The 19,692-nt window shown below is 51.3% G+C and overlaps 1 protein-coding gene across 4 annotated transcripts; it reads right to left on the bottom strand.

The window, feature by feature from the left end:
* Positions 1 to 1,976: 1,976 nt before the first annotated feature.
* On the bottom strand, positions 1,977 to 16,674 carry HOXA3 (homeobox A3). 4 transcript variants are annotated; one of them, XM_065939313.1, is made up of 3 exons: positions 16,557 to 16,674; positions 4,822 to 5,467; positions 1,977 to 3,405 (listed from the first exon to the last, which is right to left on the bottom strand). In XM_065939313.1, exons 2-3 carry the CDS (start codon positions 5,345 to 5,347, stop codon positions 2,600 to 2,602), a joined length of 1,332 nt encoding a protein of 443 aa, XP_065795385.1. In that variant the 5' UTR covers positions 5,348 to 5,467; positions 16,557 to 16,674; the 3' UTR covers positions 1,977 to 2,599. The 4 variants fall into 4 exon arrangements, with proteins under 4 accessions (XP_065795385.1, XP_065795387.1, XP_065795386.1 ...); XM_065939315.1 differs by lacking the exon at positions 16,557 to 16,674 and adding an exon at positions 13,303 to 15,869; XM_065939314.1 differs by lacking the exon at positions 16,557 to 16,674 and adding an exon at positions 12,532 to 13,288.
* Positions 16,675 to 19,692: the final 3,018 nt, after the last annotated feature.

Raw genomic sequence — 19,692 nt, 5'->3', positions numbered from 1 at the left:
AGCTTTCTCTCTGCCTTCTCTTTCTCCCCTCCCCCTACTGCCCAGGTAATTTTACACACTCCTCTAAAATTATTACTTAACAGAAGCCTCCCTTGTCTGCTCAGCCTACTGTGTTCATATCTGAACAAGCAAAAGGGTGGAAGCTCCAGTCCTCACTGGAGACAACACTGGTTTTCCAACTCTGCATTTCTGGGTTGCGCCATATTTCAGCAGGGATGTTGGAGTAGGGTAGAGAGCAAACTCTACTTCTTCTACATCCCAAACTCTTTTGAAAAGAAGAAAAAAAAAAAAAATGTAGCAGGAGCTCCAGGACAGATTTAGGGGAAGCACCTCTAGCAGTGGAACACCCAGCTCTTTACAGCTGCCTGACTTTGCATCTTCCCACTCTTTTTCTTTTCTTTTCTTTTCTTTTCTTTTTGAGACTTCAGGAGGTTCCCTAAAAGCAGCTCCTCCAGGCCCAGTAGGTAACCCTAAAATGGCTCCATTGCCTGTTTTGAAAGCTCATCTTCTGGAGTTTCTCAGGGGAAAGATAGAGGCCATGATGATGTATATTTTGGATTGCAAACAAAATGGCGACATTTCCCATCTCTGCCTCTGAAAGACACAATCCGGGGAGATGGGGGATACATTTCTCACATCAGATGCTCCTGATACCCAGACACAAGTGGTTCCTCACTTTCTGCTTTGGAAGGGGGGGTGGAGTTGCTGATGGGGATGCAGTTCCGAGGTTTGCACTTTCTGATTTTGGTTTCTTCTCTGAGCAATTCTTTAATCTGAACATGAAAATATTTTCCTTTCCTGTGCCTGCCTTTGCCTCTGCCAGTCAGTCAGTAGGCAGCCCTCTCTTAAATCCAGCAGTAGAAATATAACGTTTAGCTCCTGTAGCATCAAATAAAAGAAGTACTTGTAAAACTGCATTTTTATTAGAAAGATACCAGTCTCCTCTCTCTCCCCCTCCCCCTGGGCCATAAAAGGAAAGCAGGGAGGGAAGAAGGAGAGGAAATAAATCCAGAGAACGCCAAATCCTATATTCCGGGAAGAAGCCAATGCTAGGACTCAGTCTATGGAAGGACTTGAGCAGGCTCCTCGGAGTTCAGCCGTTCTTTTGCTGGAGTCGTGGGTCTCTTCGGAACCGCCCCACTCCCAGGGGCGGTTTTAGCTGTGATTCCTGTGGTTCCTCTTGGCGCGGTAAGGAACAGCGAAGCATCCGCGGAGCATTCGGTTGCTCCTAGAAAATGCATCCTCAGCGCGGCGGGCGATTCCCCGTGTTAAGGCGTTGGCTGGTCCGCTTTGATCCGAAAAAGATAGTGGAGAAGACAGCCCTACCTTACTCCCTGGCGGGGCTGCGGGTCACCTGTGCGCCCCCCGCCGCGTCTCAGCCGGGCCGCCTTTGTTCCTTCCGCACTCGGCACTCCGCCGCCGCCCCTGCGCCCGCGGCTGGCCACGGCGGCAGCTGGGAACCGGGCAGCCCAGCGAGCTGCCAGCTCGGCGTTTCCAGAGCGGCCGCCGCCAGAAGCTCCCACTGCCTTCCCGAGAATTCGCCGCGCTCCCGGGCGAGCCGCCTGGTCAGGCCTCACGCTGGAGCTGGAGGGCTGCCGCGGCCTGCTCCGCCAATTCGCCTCCGCCTGGACTCCTTGCAGACCCTTCTCTTCGGCCAAAGAATCTCTTTTGAACACGGATATTATTCAGAATAAAAACTTTATTATTTTTTTTTGTTTTGTTTCTCAGAATGTGAGCAGCAAGGAATGTAGAACTCTCAAAACAAATCTAGCATTTTTCGCGTTTACAGATTTTTTTTCCCAGTTTCGCCGGATGTTACAAACCTAAATCGCTGTTTTCAAAAGCTGGATCCTCTCTGGTATTATTGCATCATTACCATCTTTATAAAGGAATTATATTTCCCTTTCGAATAAAATTTTTTTTCTATGTACGCCAATACACCATTGAACAAAAGGCCCAAGAAACCTTCTGAACAATCAGGGTACAGAATTTCTTTAATATAAATACAGACGGATGGGGATAAATAATATTTAAAACTTAGATTATTCAATGCTTGCAAAAAAAATATAAATAAATCTGACTTCACCAGCATACACACACGGAAAGACGTACACTTAGTCATCCTTGTACAGGGAGCCCCTGTCTCAAAGCGCCTTTGATTTTTTCTCGCTCTTTACAAGAAGTGCAATAAAAAAAAAACCTAAAAATTAAAAGTAATTGCTTCCCCTCGGGAGCCATAATGTACGAACAAATTCACATTGAACAACTTGGCTAGAAAATTTGTTCATATACCCTGTTTCTGATCAAAGAGTAGAGAAGGTAAAGGGTGCAAGGCCAGCGCCCCAGCGAGGGGCGGGAGCAGATACATATCACTACTGATACCGACAGCCATTCCAGCAACCAAGATTGCTACGTCACATAAACCATAAAAACGTGTTACCAAAGAAAACAAAACGGGTGGGGGGAGAGCGGGGGCGGGTGGAGAAGAGAGGAAAGGGAGGTGCAGAAAGAACCTTAAAACAAAAAAAGCAAATGAAGAAAGATGGTGGGGTGGGGTGGGAAGGGGGGACTCTCCTGGCGCGCAGCCCCAAGCCCACCATCACAGATGGGTAAGCTTGGGGGCTTCCTGAATTCTTCCCTGAGAAGGATGGTGGGCGGTAAGGTCCGTGTAGGTTGGATGCGGTTCCCCTGGCCCGGGCCCGTGATGGTGACCGCTACCCAGTGGCCCAGCGCCCCCGTAGTCCATGGCAGCCGAGGTGGCGTGGGGCAGGTGAGTTAGGCCAAAGAGGGGCGGGCCAGAGTTGCTCATGGGCTCCACATAGCTGCCCCCCACGAAGACGGGGCTTCCCTGTAAGTGTGGAGTCCCATAGCTGCCGTTGCCCTGCAGGCCATGCGCGTGTGGATCATAGTCGGGTGTGCCCCCCGCCGCCGCCCCTGCCGCCGTGTAGCGCTTCTGTGCAGGCGGCGGCGGTGCGCAGCTGGGCAGGGGTGCAGGGTAGGAGGCAGGGGGCAACCCATAGGCGCCCTGAGGGGGCTTGGAGAAAGGCGGGGGCGACTGGGGCTCGTACGGGACGCTGTTAACCAGCGAATGCATAGAGTTCAGATAACCACCAGGGCCGGGGGGCACGGGACTGCGACTTGGGGACTGACCCCCTGATGACGTCAGCATGCCCTTGCCCTTCTGATCCTTCTTGTACTTCATGCGTCGATTCTGGAACCAGATCTTGATCTGGCGCTCAGTGAGGTTCAGCAGGTTGGCCATCTCCACCCTGCGCGGCCGGCACAGGTAGCGGTTGAAGTGAAATTCCTTCTCTAGTTCCACCAGCTGCGCGCTTGTGTAGGCCGTGCGTGCCCTCTTGGATGATGCCTGCCCAGGTGGGCTCTTGTCACCTGCGCAGCTCTCCCCTGCGAGATCAGAGGAGAGAGGAAGAGTGGCATCAGGGGCTGCCCCGCCCAGGCCCCGACCTAACCAGGCCCCTCCTTCCTCCAGGCCCCAAAGACCCCTCCATCTATCAGGGCCCAGAAAGGGGAAGAAGGACGTGGGTACTATTTTCTGTCCTGGTGGGGAAAGTGTCAGCAGTTTCTCACTGACTAAAGCTGCAAGTCATAAGCCTCTCCAAGGGGGCAAGGAACAGAAAAGCAGAACGCCGTTTGCATTCCTAGTCTGTTTCTCTTCTGGAGCTATTCAGTTTCTGATTTCCTGATCCTTTGCCCTATTAGACTACAAGCTCTGCGTGGGCAGGTCTCATCCTGTTTATTCCCTTCACAGTAACTGGAATGTGGGGCACCTAATATACACTCAATAAACCTTCCTTCCATCACTATCTCACTGAAGAATCGGACAGTTGCCTCCACTGGCCTCTTATTTAATCTGTCCAATAAAGAGGACGGGAGTGGAAGCTCCACTGTGGGAGACTTTCTCTGGCCAAAGAAGGAGATCCCATTGAAAAGAGATCCCGTTTCTGGTGGGGAGGCCCAAGCATCTGGTGCCGGATGCCATTAATTAGGGTTCTTCATGTCACCAAGCAGCATGCCCCAGCTATGCCCACTAATTCTGACCCTCCTTTTCCCTCCTTTTCTCCCTGCTCCCCTCCTCCCCCTGCCCCCATTCCTGGCTCCGGATGGCTCCAGATGCTCAGGTTCAGAATAGAGCACCAGCAACTGGAGAAGGCAGTGGCATAGGAAACCAAGATGCTGGGAAGCACAAGGCCCAGAGCCTGTCCTGGAATCTGGTTCCAGAAGGCCCATGTGGTTCCCATTAGGATGACAAGTCTGAATCTCCTCCCCCAGGAAATCCCTGGCGACCTTCATTGTACTAAGTCTGAGTAGGGCCTTCCCAGAGGTAAGGCAGCCACTCCATCTGGTGGAGCAAAAATTAAAAATAGGCTCTGATTATAGGCAGACCATTGATTCTGACTTGGAGGCCTGCTTTTATTCTGCCACATTTCCTTGTGGGGTAGGTACCACTGTTTCTTTAGAAATGAGGAGCTGTGCTAAAAAGAGAAATAGTGGTGCCCATGTCTGTTCTGCCCAAAGGTCCTAACTCTACAAGGAGGTATTCCAAAGTCACTAGGGCCCACTTGCTCTTAGAGAGATCCAGAAAGACTCCCATCAAATCTCCCTCTAGGGTTTCCCAGGCACACAGAGTCCAATCCTTTCCCTAGTTGCAAAGACTCTGGAAACCTTTGAGGGTTGGTGGGAGGAGGAGCAGTGAATTCTGGAAATATTCCAGCACTCCCAGACCCTGCTGGCTGTGGCTGGAGGCGGCTTGGGGGCTGGAAGCCAGGACGGAGGGACCTCTTGCGGAAGGCACCTCTTTACCTGAGCTGGAGCCGCTGGTTTTCTGCTTTGTGTTTTGCCGAGACTCTTTCATCCAGGGGAAGATTTGTTTGGCCACGGTGGGCGAGTTGAGTAGGGGGCTCTTGGCTGCACTGGCGGGAGTGGGGTTGCTGCTGCCATTCTGAGGTGGGGAGACTGAAGAGGGGGGCGGGGGCGCGGCAGGGGTGGGTGCAGGGGGCTGAGGCGGAGCTGGAGGCTGCGGTGGGGCAGGGGGCGCAGCCTGGGGTGGCGGTGGGGCCAGGGGCGCCTCGCCGAGAACCAGAGGCTGGCTGGCCTGACCGCTCAGGGTGCGCAGACAGGCCTCGCTCAGTTCGTGCGCCTTGGGGTGGCTCCCAGCATTTGCAGGCGACTGGAGTGAACAGGCGGGTCGGTGGTACTCGCCATCGGCGCCCAACGCTGTGGATGCCGGGTACGGCTGCTGATTGGCATTATAACCGAACCCGTTGGCTGCCTGGTAAGGGTAGCCACCGTAGATCGCCGAACTGTCGTAGTAGGTCGCTTTTTGCATCGCGTTGTTTCACGATCTTGATCGCACACTCTGACAGGGGCTTGACACCCGTGAGGGCGCACATTGGCACGCCCCCGCGGTCACGTGACGCTCCGCAGCCAATGGCCGCCCCGCGCAGACCTGGGGGGCGAGAATCGCAGCGCCGTGAGGGCTCCGCGCAAATCCATCTTACTCTCAATAGCTAAGTGACATGAAAGCCATAAAAGAAAAAGTGGTCAGCAATATTTAGCAGCACGACTTGGCCCCGGGCGCAGAGAGCCGCGCTATAAAAAGCCGCTGGAATTTACTGGCAGCTACAAATATTTGCTTAACTTGCGTCTGGAGTTGGGGGGTTTTCCACGGAGAGAGGAGGAGAGAGAGAGGTCGGGAAGCCGGGGCTGGAGTTCAAAAGGAGAAAGGCCTGATGGGCTAGAAAGGAACAGCATCCGAATCCCTTATTTTCCAGGGAAGAAGAAACTTGGGGTCTCCGCTCCTTGCATATCTCCCTTCTGGAGATCATGGGGAGGGGCAAAGGAGAGTTTGGGTCGCCAACTTTTCCTCCAGTATTCTCGTTAGGACTAATATTTGCCAAAAGAACCATGACGCGGGGTGACTTCCCATCCAGGCCCTTCTTGGACTTTCCAGCACCCAAGAGAGGTACGCACAAAATCTTTTCAGGCAATAGCCCCACTGGACCCTTGTTGATTTCAGAAGCTGAACTTGTTTGACAATTAATCTACCCTTGTGTAGGGATATGACCCACCTCCTCCTAATGAGACCTCTGTGGTCAAAAAGGGGAGAGAAAACACTGGATGGAACATTCTGGGTGGGAAGAGACAGACAAGACCCACTCCAGAAAGTCAAACTCAAATCTTGGAACAGTTCTTTTACTCCTCCCTCTATTTCTCAGGCAGGTCCTAGCAGGCCACTCCCACCTCTTTCCCCCTGTTACAGAAGTCCCCAGAGCCCCCTGCCTTGGACTTTCTGAGGTCCTGTTATTCAGGACAACTATCAAATTCTACCTGTTAAAACATGATGGATTAGAGAGAAAAAAAAAAAACCATCAGGAACCTGAAAAACCAGCGTCATCTCCATGACCACCGCTTGAACTCTCCTTCCAACTTAACGATAATAGGTTCTGTCTTAGAAACTGCTATGTAATTTGATGTATGGGGGTCATTTGGCTCCGGACGAGGGATAGAAGCACAAGCCATAAAATCCTGCCAGAGTTCTCTGATCTTTGTGTGATGTTGTTGTTGTTGTTATGTGCTACTTGCCCTATTTACCTGCTTCATAAATACAAAGTAAAGGACAAACCTGGAAATCTAAAAGCAACTGAAAGCCTTCTCAATCCCTTTTCATTTAGAAAGCATGTTGTAAAAGTGAAATCTATGTTTTATGTTTTCACCTTTGTATGGTCAACCTCTGGCTCTCAGCTCAGAAAACTTTCATGTGAGTTCATATAGTCACCCTCCCACCACGCAATCAGAATGTTAGTCTCTCTGACCATTTAAGAAAATTACAATAATAAATTCATGAAGAAAAGGGTTTACACTTCATACCTCAGCTATGTGTATTTGTGCCCTGAAGTTATTCAAGATTTCCAGAAATAGCAGACCCTTTGTTAACTAGAAAAAAATTAGTGTAATAAACATCTACCAGTGAATGATTATAATTTTGGTTTTAATAATAGACTCTTTTGGATTTCATTATTAAACCAACAATCTGACCAACATCTGGAAAACAGGCACAATTAATTTTCCAGAACCACAATTAAAAATTACAGCATCCCTTATCCGGAGTTATTGTGTGTGATCTTGAGCCTGTACGGTTTCTCTTTTGGAAATAGATAGGAAGCTACAGATCCCATGATCAAAAGTAAATAAAGGATAAAATAAAATTTAAAACAGAAGAGCAGTTTAATGTCTCTGTTTCCTGTTCTTTCACTGAAAATAGTTCCAATTACATTTGGCAGTGTTAATGTCTGCCATTATAAATTTTTAAGATACTGGACTTGTATCTCTTTGTAAAATAAAACGTCAGGTTAAGAAAATTACTCCAGACACTTGAACAGCAAGATATTAGATAAAACAAAATTAAGCTGATCTTGAACACGCAATATTTCAAGTGACTTGCTAATCCATTATCAAAGGCTACACCCGCCTGCGGCTTACTTAAGTCTTTCATCAAGTTATGCATTGCCTTGTAAAATAATTTAAAATACCTTTAAACCTCTAAGAGCAAACAACAAACTCCATAATCTTAAAATGTGAACTCATCCACCAAAGCCCTTCCTATTGTTTGAGGTCAGCAGATAACCACGGTGGGGCCCACACAATCCACAAACCTCCTCTCTACCCCAACCCAGCCCCCAAAGTTTGCAACCTGGTAAAGAAGTTGGAGATTTGCCAGCTAGGAAACTTTTCTTTGCACCCCCAAGCAAAGGTTGGGGATGGGAGGAGATTCCTCTGAAAAGCTCCATTTCTGGAGAATAACCCCCAGGTGCACGAACTGAAAGAGCTGAGGAGGCTAAACTGACTGCAGGAAGCAAGCCCTATTGTCTCTCTGGAAGATCTGCCCAAATTCAACCTCCTTCCTTCAGACACCGCTCTCTTTTTCCACTCCCACCCCTTCCTCGGCCTGCCCTCACCCCGAGTTCAAGCGGGAACGGCGGGTAAGAGACCCCGCGTCCCCTCGCCCACCCCTTCCTCTCCTTCCTAACCCCGAAAAGTTGAGGCTGGGCTTGCGAGAGGGAAGAGGTGGGGGCGGGGATGGGAAAGCGGCCTGAACTCGAAGTGTAAGGGTATCAGTCACTGCCGGGAAGGAAGCTCCGGCTTGTGAACTCTTCTTGAACCGAGATTTAAGTCTGCAGCCATAAATCACCGAGACGTAAACTCCACCATTCAGCGCTGAGCGCGGCCGGTTGGAGCCCTGCTTACCTTAACTTCTGACGAGCTCGGGCTCGGGCGCAGGCTCGGGCTCCGGCCCCCGGCCCGGCTCGGCGGCCCGGCCGGGTCCCCTCCGCGCGGGATGGGCACCGACCCTCAGCATCGGCCGAGACGGCGGGCGGGAGGGAGACCCCGAGGCCCGGACGTCGCGGTGCAGAGCGTGGCCGCCTCGCTGCTCCGGCACGGCTAGCCCAGGGCGGACTGGGGCGGCTCGGACCCCCCCTCCCACCCACCCCACCCACCCTCCCCTCCCCCACACCCCCGCCCCCTGCCCTTCCCGAGGGCAGCAGCCGCGGCCGGAGATAAGCGCTAGCGCGGCGCGGGGCTCTGCCTGGGCTAGTGGCACCGACTTGGGTATGTTTCTTATGAATATTACACGCGGAGCAGCGTCTGGTCGGGGGGTGCGGTGGGGGTGCTGGGGGCGGGCGGGAAGGAGGCCGAGGCGGCCGGGTAGGGGGGGGACGCCGCCGGCGTGGGGGATGGGGCGGAGGCGAGCGAGAGGGGGAGCTCGGCGGCGGCAGGGGGGAGGGCAGCCCCCCCCAACCCCCAACCCCCAACGCCCTCCCTCTCCCCGCTCCTAAGCGTCACTAAAGTCCAGGAAAATTATGCTAATGAGGACAAACGGCTCTCACAAAGGGGCTCTCTTGCTGGGCTCTATTTCTTAGGAATCCGTTTGAGAAACTACCTTACCCCGTGCCCTGAACATTTGCAGTTGCGGGGCAAAGGGAAGAGAACCAGGAGAAGAGAGTTCCCCAGACTTTGGGCAGTTTACCTTACCTGCCACCCCCGAGCTGAGAACCTCAAAGCCAGTCTCTAGGGGCTGGGACACGGCCTCCTTTCTTGGGAGTCCTCCCCCAGAGCCAACTGGGCTCTCTTTGGTTGTATTTTTTTAGGTGGAAATCCTTGAAATCCTGGCAGCCGGGAGGGAGGTAGCCTGGGGGGGGATACGGTTTGTCCAGGCAGTGAAACGGGCCTCTGGGTTCAGGTACACACAAAGGTGTTAGAATGCTAGGTGTCCAGCCCTCCTGTACCCATTTCACAGTACAAACACGCGGCTCACTCTCGGGCTAAGACAGATAGCTCCGACCCCAATAGGAAACCGCGTCTGTATTTTTTGCCCTAATTAGTGGCAGATAGGGACGCTGAGCAGAGGAAAGGCCCAATATGCCCAGCAATATTGCCAAAACTTTAAGGAGGATAGTCTTTCTCCCTCCTAACGCCTCCCTCAACTTCCCAGATTCGGAAGTGAACTCTGTAAGGATGTGTGTGTGGCAAAAGAGAGAAATAGCGCGTTCGTGCAATTCCAAGGTGTCAACGGCCGGTCCTTCTCAAAAGAAGGTGTTAAAAATATAAGTAGTATGTTTAAACTGTCAGGGATCCAAAGTGTCACCTTAGAGCAAAAACAAAGCCAAGGGAAAGGGAGAAATCAAAAAGCACTTCGGGCCAGGGTGGCCTCATGCATACCAATGGTTTTTGTCATTTATGGCTGGGCAAGATTTATGACTCGGCGCCCCAAAGCTGTAAACAGAGCACAAAACAGCAAACACTTGCTCCTTATGGCATACTGCTGCAGCGCGACTTGAAAGGGGGAGCGAGGCAGCGTAGGAGGCAAGAGCCTGCCGCAAAAATCCGCTCGGCGGCATTTTCTCTTCAAACCGGCTGGGTCGGATGTAGCATTTGAAGAAAGAAGGCGTGGGTCAATAATCAACCCGCACTTTCTCCTCCAAACTGCTGACGCGACTCACCGCCTTCTCAGCTAAGCCAGCTGCCGGGAAGGCCCGCTCTCCGTGAGAACCTGCCAGGGGAGGGGACCGCCAGGGGCGCCGAGGTGAGGGCTGGGGCGCCCGGGACGCAAACCTTTCCGCCGGCGCCCAGAGGGGCCGGGAGCCGCCGAGCAGGGAGCCCAGGGAAAGACAGGGCGGGAACTTGGGCCAGGACCTCCTCTGGGGAGCGGGCAGAAGTGGGGCTCGGACCTCAAGACTAGGGTCTGGAGACCTGGCACGCAGATTTCCCGGGCCCAGGCCTCTCTGCTAAAATCCAAAGGACTGACCTTTGGAGCCAGGCGGGCGAGTTGATTAAAAATAATAATGTATAATAGCTGAAGGATTTTTGTTTGTTACTGCTTTTTAAAAGGAAAATATCGCAAGTCGATTTCCGCCCCTACTCAAGCGCCCTAAGTAAATCGCGCAGCCATTCACCCGCCTCCGCCAAAACCACTGCGGTTCCCTCTGGGGAGAGGACCCCTTGGCTCCCCCAGTGCTCTTACGCCCTGTTCCTGCCCCCACCTCTCACCCATGAAGACTAGAAGAAAACATGTTTTCAGCACTAGAAGAGCGTCTGGAATATCAGAAGTGCCTGGTGCCTTCCTATCCTTTCCAGGAGTATCTTTATGAACTTATCTGGGAGAGACTGTGGGTGGCTGAGCAGCCAGGGAGGAAGGTGGGGAATAACTGTTGGCTAGAAGAGGCACAGAAATCCCAGACTGGGGAAGATATCAATGAGGAAATAAGCTTGCTTCTGAGGATGAGGTTGGCATTTTGAGGGTAAAGGGGGAGACTAACTTTTATTTTTTTAATGGCTGTAGGTTAGCTATGATGGAGAGGCTTTGGCTCTTTCCATGGGGGAAAAAAAACCAACCAGTTCTCTATAAACACCTCTGTTGGCTTCTGTCTGCGTGCACTTTTATACAGAACCAGCTTGGGAGTACATCCATAGATATTTATTCTGTTTGCTGGCACTGAAGCGACAATAAAAAGATGCGTTTATCAAACCTCTATTCCTTCTCTCATTCTTTCTAGTGAAACTATATTATTTATGAGTCTTTAACTGGGTCAAAAATGCGCCAGAACTGGGTCATAAATCATATGAAATGCTGACAAGTAATTGAACAGCAATTAAAGCTTACATTTTATTTCCAAGGGGTGTTTTAGAGCACTTGAAACGGCCTCAGTTAAACACGGTTAGTGCCTGGGCCAGTAGTGGGGAGGGCTGAAGCAGCCCTTCTGTCTGGGGAACTAAATCTCACTCAAGTAGGGGAAATCTGATTTGATTTCTTTCTTTTCCCCCCAGTGCAGAAAGAAGTTTTTTTTGTTTGTTTGTTTGCTTTTTTAAGTCAGGAGTCAGATCCGATTCTCAGCTGCTTTGTAGGCATCCCTTTTCTCTGCTCCAAGAACTTCAAGAGCAGAGGAAAGTGAAGTTTCCCTCACCTTTTTAGGGAGTTTCCATCCTTCCTATGGGGTCCCTAAAGCCCAATTAGCTCGGGCCTTCCCAGTAATTTGAAAGCATACTATTTAACTCTCATCTGCCCCCATTCTGACTACAGCACCGCTCCTGGGAATCTGAATATGTCTGCCTCTGCTTTCTGCAGACTTTGCTTTCAGACTTCCCTCCAGCCCAGGACACACCGGCCAGTTCTCCAACTCTCCTAGCCAGCTGGGGGTGAAACAGGGGGCGCCCCAGCCTTGTGTCTTATGAAGCTCAGCTAGCTCCAGCTCCCTCCTTTCTCTGTCTCCTGAATGTTAGAATAACAGAGCTTCTGGGCATTCAGCATGCTTGCCCCCAGCCCAAGCCTCTCCTAGATTTGAGCTGTCCTTCACCCCTGCTCAGGCAGAGGGTACTCAGGCAAACAATGGCTAGTCCTCAGGGTCTGGCTCCTTCAGTCTGGCAAGTGGGGAAGCGCGTGCAACCACCTAGCACTGAACAAAGTGGCCTGAAGCATCATCAATAAAATGGCAGCGCATCTGGACACTCATTGATTTCTCTCTCCCAGCTGCTCTGGCTGTCCAGGTCAGCCTTCACCCTCCATCCTAGCCAGCAAACATGGCTAAACAGGGAGCAATTCCCCTTCTCCTTCACTCAGCCCCCACCCTCTCCAGGCAGTTCCATCCAGCGAGCTGTGAGCTGCGCTCGGGCCACCTTGGCTGGAGCCGGCAGTACTCCAGGACTCGCGTCCGCCAGGGGCTCAGCTTCTGGGACTCAATTCCCGCTGCAGTGGACAAAGCCACTCGAGTGTTGGAGGCCACTGGGCCCACCTAGTAGCCCCCAAATGCCCTTTCCTTTACACCCCCCAACACTTGCCAGGGAATTAAATTCAGTCTGAGGCGCCACTGGGGATCTTTCAAATGCTTTCGATTCTAAGGGAGAAACAAAGGAAGAGAGGCGCTGAGGGTCCTGTCCATGAACCAGGGTCTCCTCGCCTGACCTTTGTCTCTCTCACAGCCACAACTCACTCTAGATATGAACAATCAACAGAAATACCTTAAAATAAATGCCATTCTCCCGGTGTGGCCTGGAGTCCCATCGGCTAGCTCGCCCAGAACCGCTCCATGAGCGCTGAAAACTGCAACCCGCTAGAAGAGCGCTCTCCGGAGAAGGGGAAGAAGGAGGAGGTGGGTGCGTGGGGGTGGGGGGAAAGCTCTCGCTCTGTAGAGAATCTAGAAAACGTAATCACAGGCAAAGCCCGTCTGGGTCTCCGCTCCAAATGCCACAATAATGCGCTGTATTATGTGCTCACGTGGTCATACGTCAACTTAAATCCTTTTATTTGAAATAGGGAATCACTGAAGGAACTAGGTTTCCAATCAGAACATTTAGCTTTCAGGGAGGTGAACTGGGGGACCTTGGCCAGCAATGGGGAAGTTTTATCCAGGACAGTAGGACACTGGGGGCATTCCCCCCCCCCATCCCAACATGCGTTACACAAGGCCACTTAGCACCATTTACATTTCTACACACAAGTCAACACAAGGGAATAGCAGTTCTGTTCCCATTCTCATAGTCCGCAGAACTTTCCTTATAGTCTCCCACTCACACACAAGCTGAACCCCAAACGCCCAAGCACTCCAGTCTCCCCTGGCCAACTGGCCAGTACACCAAAAGGCAAAAGGTGCTGGCCCTGTTTCCAGAAGAAAACCCAGTACTGACTGGCCTAGTCAGTGGACTCCCTAATGGCCTGCCATTGTATGGAGTTTGCTAACACCCACACCATACACCACAGCCACTGGAGAAACCCAAAAGGCCCATAATTACCTGACAAAAGGCCGAAGCACCTCCTCCAAGTCCAGCTGGTTTTGTTTGTTGGGATCCCCCTACAAGAGAGATGCTTGGCTCTAGAGTGGTGGGTCAGGGTTTGCAAAATCTGGAGGGACCAAGAGTCCTGGCCAAATCTGCACTTACACATTTCCTTAGTGCATAGCTGAGTGATACATGAAATTATAGGCTTCTAATGATGAAAAATGTAAGGGGAAATGATCTAATTGTCTCTGCAAGAGAGGGAAAAAAAAAAAAAAAGAACCAATGTTTGCTGGCATCCCTTGAATTAACCTACAAGACAATCTAAGACCCTCTCTGCAGATAAATGTGTCCACTCTCCTCCAAGACAACTCTGTGTCCACCATGAGAAACTGAACAGGACCAACTCTGCTCATGAGGAACCTGGCATTCCCCCTCCTCATCCCACTCTAATTCCTGCCTTCTGCTTGGGGACTCTGTCCACTGACTTCAACACTTCATGTTCTCAGAAGCCATCGAAAAACTCCCTCTTTTCAGGTCTTTGTTTATAAGCTGAGGGAATGCTCTGAGGTGGTAAGATTCTCATGCCATATTCTTTTATTCCTTGAGAGTGGGTCTTCAGCTGGCTATGATTCTCTAAGCATGAGAGCTCACTTGTAGCAGTTGTAGAAAGCTGTGCATGGTTCCTTCCCTCCCCTTCTCCCCTGCAGAGGGACAGAAGGGGCCTGGTGAGAAAAAGGCCCTCAGCAGAGGCCTGGTCATGGGGGTGTCCAAATAAGAAGGGCAATAAAAAAGGAGGAGACCTAATTCCTTGGAAGTAAGTCTCGGCCTAAGCTGGATAAGGTTCTGTCTATGGAATAGCTGGGAGAGAATCTCTATGTGAACCTTCCCAGCTCTGACCTAAGTCACAGGCTACAAAGTGAGAACCCAAAGTGAAAACCACCTTTTCTCAGGTTTGGGGGGGGGGGGGGTGGTAGCGGACAGGACCAAAGGCTGTTTTCAAAAGCACTCTCTGGTTTTGCAAGGACTCAGACAACTAATACACTGTCCTCTGCTCCCCTTACTCCATCCATCCGTATAATTTCACCCCGAGCTCTCCAGATAGCCTGGCAAACTCCCTTGCTTGCCAACTCAAGTTTCTGTAGAGGCTTCAACTCAAAAATGAGAAAAGGCCCCCTTTAGAACTCTCAGAGCAGTCTGGAGCAAACCGAAACTCCCGAGGCCATAAATCAATGGGAGAAGTCTTTGGTCCTGCTTCAGAGAAATGCCTTAACGCCAGCAAGGCCCAGCAGCATCTCAGCTTCAGCTAGGAGCCTCTATACCTCTATTAACAACCCAGTTAATGCTTCAACTGCTGTTTAACAATTAACATTAACGACTTGGGGTGGGATGGGGTGATTGGGTGAGATGTGAAGGGAAAAATCTGAACAAGTCAAAGGAAGTGTAACTTTTGAAGCAAAAATGGCTTCCTTAAGAGAGATCTTGGTCTTGGTCTGGGCAAGCCCCCAGGGAACCAGCAGCTGAGAGTCCTCCTTCACCACTCTGAAACCCACTTTCCTGTAGCAAGGCTATGGGCCTTTTATGGTTCAGTTTTGTTCCAGAGAACAAGAATAGAGATGCTCAAGTATCTAGGCCCAAGTTGGGCAACCCAGCTGCCAATTCCCCCTTTACTGACTCCTCCACTCAACCCGGCCAGGGCTCGGACACATGCCCTAGATCCATGCAGTGAAGCCAAAATAGCACAAAGTTGTCTTAGAAGGAGCAAGTGACCAAGGATACAGAGCTTTAGTCAATATTTGCAAGGCTGTTGGCAGATTAGCTATATCTGTATTCAAACACTGTAATCTAATTTCTCTGTCAAAAATACACTTAACATTTTTCTCCCTTTACTTAAGTGTAGTGGTTTTTTCTATTCAGTGTCAGGTAAGGCCCTTAGCCCACTGTGTGTGAGGGTGAGGGTGGGGGGAGGTTTTAGATCATTATTTAACATGAGATATTTCCTGTGGGTGCAACTACAGTACAAATGGGCTCCAAGTTCTCTTGGATGTGTATATCATTTTATACACATGGCCACAGACCTCTGCAACTATTTACACATGCGGTGGTTCTGTTATGTTCCAAAATGCAAATCCTAAGTACACCTGAGTTACAAATTCCTGAAATGCTCAATCTATACTTGGGATAAATAAACATACAGTAGCTGAGAAAGTACCAGCTTTACTATTACCCTGTTTACTTCCTATCTGATAAAGTAATAATTGTATCCAGAACACCTTATCAGCCCCAGAGCATCACTGAATAGTGTTTCAATTAATTAACAACCTGATATCTATTGTAGGAGCAGAGTTTAGGGAAGACTGAGGCCTAGAGAATAGAAGATTTTAAAAAAGCCTCAGAAAACTTTTTAAAATAAATAATTCCTGAAAGAACAAAGCAAATCCATTCCTTCATCCCATGCTTTTGAAAGCTATTCCAGCGGCCCCTCCCCCAAATAGGCACGAAATTTATGGATCTTTTACAAGGTAATAAACCACAGTAATTACCTCCCTGCATCCCAAACTAAGAGAACAAATTAAGCCAGAACTTGGAAAGAATTTTAAAGAGTTTTCTCTTGTTCTAAATAGGAAAAGAAAACGCCGAGACACAGAAAACCCGTGCTTTTCCCACAGGAAGATCAGTGGATCAGTCCGCTAAAGAAACCGAGAAGCCCAGTTGCCAACGATTGTCTACACATTCGAAATACAGCAACTTCCCTCTTGCCAAGGAAAGGCAAAACGATAGGAGAAACTGCTAGGCGGCGAGGTACGTTTTCTGCGCACAGAGCTGAGGCTGACCACAACGGCAGAACTCCCAGGCTCCGCAGGCGCCACGAACAGTCCACAAGGAGAGCGACCCACGCGGCGGCCACCGCGCCCGTGGCCTCTATGGCTTTGGCCCTGCTGTTCCGTGGAGCGGTTCGGTTCGGCTGAGGCATGCCCGAAGGAAAACACACACCCTTCTGAGCCCCCCACCCGCTCCCGCCCCCGCCCCCCAGGAACACAGAGTTTTGGTTTCTGCAACCGCCCCTCCGGCACGAAGCCGGTCTGGGGCAGAGCTTTGTCACCGAAGCCCTCGCTGGCGGGGCGCGCAGCTGAGGGGAACTCCGAAGTTACATATTGACCAGCACCTCTTTCAATACTAACCAGCTGCAAGGGGTGGCAGCTGCCAGGGAAAGTAAACTCCTTCACCGGTGCGAGGGCCGGCGCGGTGAAGAGTTGGGACGCAGCGTTTACCTCGAAAGATGTCCAAGGCTGAAGCCGACAGTGTCTCCAGCTCCGGGCGCTCAGGGACTCCCCGTTTCCGGCATCCGGTGGCTCTGCGGACAAACAAACAGCAGAGGGTGAACGGCGGCCGCGGAAGAAGGGAGTTGGAGGAGCAGAGTTGGAGGCGCCGGCGGTGCGGGTGCCGGGGTGGCCCCCGCGGTGACGCGGACACGGAGGAGTCGCCAGGATACTCGTCCATCTAGCGCACTCATTGCTCGAAAGGTTCCGGTCTACAAATGGCCTGAAGATGGTGATTTATTTTTGTAAAATAAATACATACTCCATCTCCGCACCCACACTTTTTTTTTTTTTCCTTTCTTTCTTTTTATTGGGGGGGGGGGAGGGTGGACCAGGCGGAGGAAGACGGGAAGGTGGCAGAGGCTTTCTGTTGGTGCCCTCACTCTGCCTGGAGAGCTGCTCTCGCACCTCAACTTGGGAGTGTGAATGCACGCTTTATTTTCTTCTGCTAACAAAGGGAAGCCTTGCCTGGGAGCATTCAATCACGGGCTCTCCTGAAACCTCACTAATAGTGTTCATTTCTGTTTGGCGCGAAATCAGACTCCGGCTCAGTCCATGAGCCAGGGGCAGTGTTGGAAGGTTTTGTCTTCTGGTTCATTCAAGCCCTGGGGCGCCCTCTCAGTCCCAGTGGGCTGGCGGGATTACCACAGCGCCCAGTCCCTCTGAGTAGGCTAGCTATGGTTGCTGAAAGTGGGGAAAGTTGGGGAGGACGCAGGTATTAGCCAATAAATACCCAATCTGGGGACCCTATCCAGCCTCCCTTTGCACAGCAGCAGCCAGTCCCTCCAGGCCCTAACTGCTGCTGCCGCCTCCCTCCCGATATTTGCAGCTCTCTCTTGCTCCCTAACTGGCAAAGACGACACTGAGGAGGGGCAAAGAATCCTCCTGGGCGCTGGGTCCCTGGCTTAGAGAAGTCCTCTGATGGGCTGGGATTCTGAGGTCCAGTTGCTTCCATAGCCCTGATCCTGCCCCACTATCCTTTCACCCACGTCACGGCAGCCTCCTCCTCACACTCCAGCCTGCCCAAATCAGCCCCAGTGGCTGTCCTGCATCCATGCAATCCTGCTAAGAGTGCCAAAAGGGGCTACCAAATAGCCGACAAGTCCCCTGACCCTCAGGCTTCATGGATCCCTAATAAACTGAACAAGTGGCTGCACACCAGCCCCTAGCTGCTCTCTGCCACCACCTCGACCTGCAGTCCCCAGTGTCCATCAAGCACTTGGAACTCCAAATCCATGCTGGGCCCCTTTCCTCTATTCAAACTTGTTCTCTGTGTCCCCAAAGGGAGTGCCCCCTGGCCTTGGGGACAGTGGCCTGACCCTAAGCAAGGTGGGGCTTAGCTACTCTGCAGTTGCCACTCAACATAGTCCCAGAAAGATCCACTATGCCGCCATCCACCGCCACCCACCCACTCACCCCCTGACTCTTAGGAGCATTGTAATTATTATGGTTATTATTATTGTTGCTGTTTCCTTATCCCCAAGTCAAATATTCATGGCTGCTGTTCCACCATAAATCGTTCAGACTAATGAGTCACAAAGAGACGCTGCCCAGGTCTCTCCCCTGCAATGGCTGCCACTGCCGCCGCCGCCGCGGCCTCTCTCTCCGGCGTTTTTGGCGCTCGCTTGCTCCCTCGCTCGCCGGGCGCGGGTGATTTATGAACACCGGGAAAATTGAACAAAGCCGCGCGCCCGTCCTGTGGTATCTCTGCAGCCTTCCCCAGTGTGAATCAGAACATTACCAACTGTCTGAGCATCAGTCCCACTTCATCACAAAAGCCAAGATGTGACCGCAGAAATCCCGAACCCGAACTCACGTTTCCCCGGTCGCGCCGCGCTCCCCAGACTCGCAGAAACCCTACGGGAAAAGCCCACGACCCAGCGTGGGTCGGCCAGCTCCGGGTCCTGCCCGCTGACGGGCTCTCTCCACCCCTCCTGAAGCAGTTAAAAAGCTTTTGGATATAAATCTGACGGTGTGTGTTTTTAAAAATCAAATAGGAAGTTGGGGGACTCACTTCTGAGATTCATTCCTAGTGAGGCCCTGATGACTCCGATCCATTCCTGACGATCCACATTAATTATTTAATGAGCCACGTGACCACAAAGATTACAATTTCAATATCTCCCTGGAACAGGCGCTACACCTTTATCTGCTGCAACCAGGGTCCTTGTTTGGCTTTTTTAGTTCCTAGGCCTCCAGAACCCAGACGCCCTTGACGGGCTCTGAGGCAGCACCACCTACAGAAATCTCAGGGCTAGCATACTAGAAATAGTCATTCTAGGACTAGGAGAATTGTGGACAGTCAGATGTCCTGACATCCGTTCCCTCCTGAGTCCAGAGGTCAACCCACCTGTCTTAGCACACTGGCTACAGCAGTTTGGTTACATAATTTCCCCAACTGCTTTGATGGCTCATCAGGCAAGAAGCCACCCTTCTTCCCTGGCCCCTGGACACCTGAGGCCCTCCCCTCAGTTTCAAGTGAAGCCCAGATGCACATGCCCATTCCAGGCAGAAGAGGCTTCTGCAGAGACAAGATGTCTGTACACTCACCCCATCCAAGATGAGACCAAAGACTCTATTCAAGCTACATACAGATTAACATAAAGAACATAAAAGGGAAGCATTCAGCTGCCTCAGTTTCCTTATTGGTAAACTGAGAAGACTGAACCAAAATGGCATCCAGATCTCTTTCACCTTGGACATTCTTTCAATCAAGGAATCTCTTTTAGCCCCAGGAATCAATCACAGAGAGAGTAGGGCTGGCCTGAAAGTGGGGGTAGGAAGAGTGGTTATTCCTGGAGTTTGGGGCCTCCGGAAGAAGAGATGCCAGAGTTCCAAGACTGAAGTTTCAGGCTAAAACGCTTTACAGCAGCCCCTGCAGCCTCCCTGCTACTGTCAAGGAGTCAGAACACGCTCTCTTCCTCCTCCTTCCCAGCCCATACTCTTTGAGAAAGGAAGAAGAATTATTCTCAGGCTGGTGCATAGTACATAGAAGGGGCAACAGGAGCAGCTGCTGGGAAAGGTGAGACTGAGTTGTTCCATACCTGATGGCAGCTGGGGATGCAGAGACTAAGGAAGTACAAAGAAC

Source organism: Muntiacus reevesi, chromosome 6, assembly GCF_963930625.1.
Source record: "Muntiacus reevesi chromosome 6, mMunRee1.1, whole genome shotgun sequence".
NCBI lineage: Eukaryota > Metazoa > Chordata > Mammalia > Artiodactyla > Cervidae > Muntiacus > Muntiacus reevesi.
The sequence above is the reverse complement of the archived record's forward strand: the minus strand, read 5'-3'. Positions and strand labels throughout refer to the sequence as shown.

Coding starts and splice junctions, on each gene's coding strand:
- HOXA3 (XM_065939313.1), bottom strand. CDS start 5,347: ATGCAAAAAGCGACCTACTACGACAGTTCGGCGATCTACGGTGGCTAC. Junction 3,406..4,821: donor AACCAGCGGCTCCAGCTCAG/GTAAAGAGGTGC, acceptor CTGATCTCGCAG/GGGAGAGCTGCGCAGGTGAC.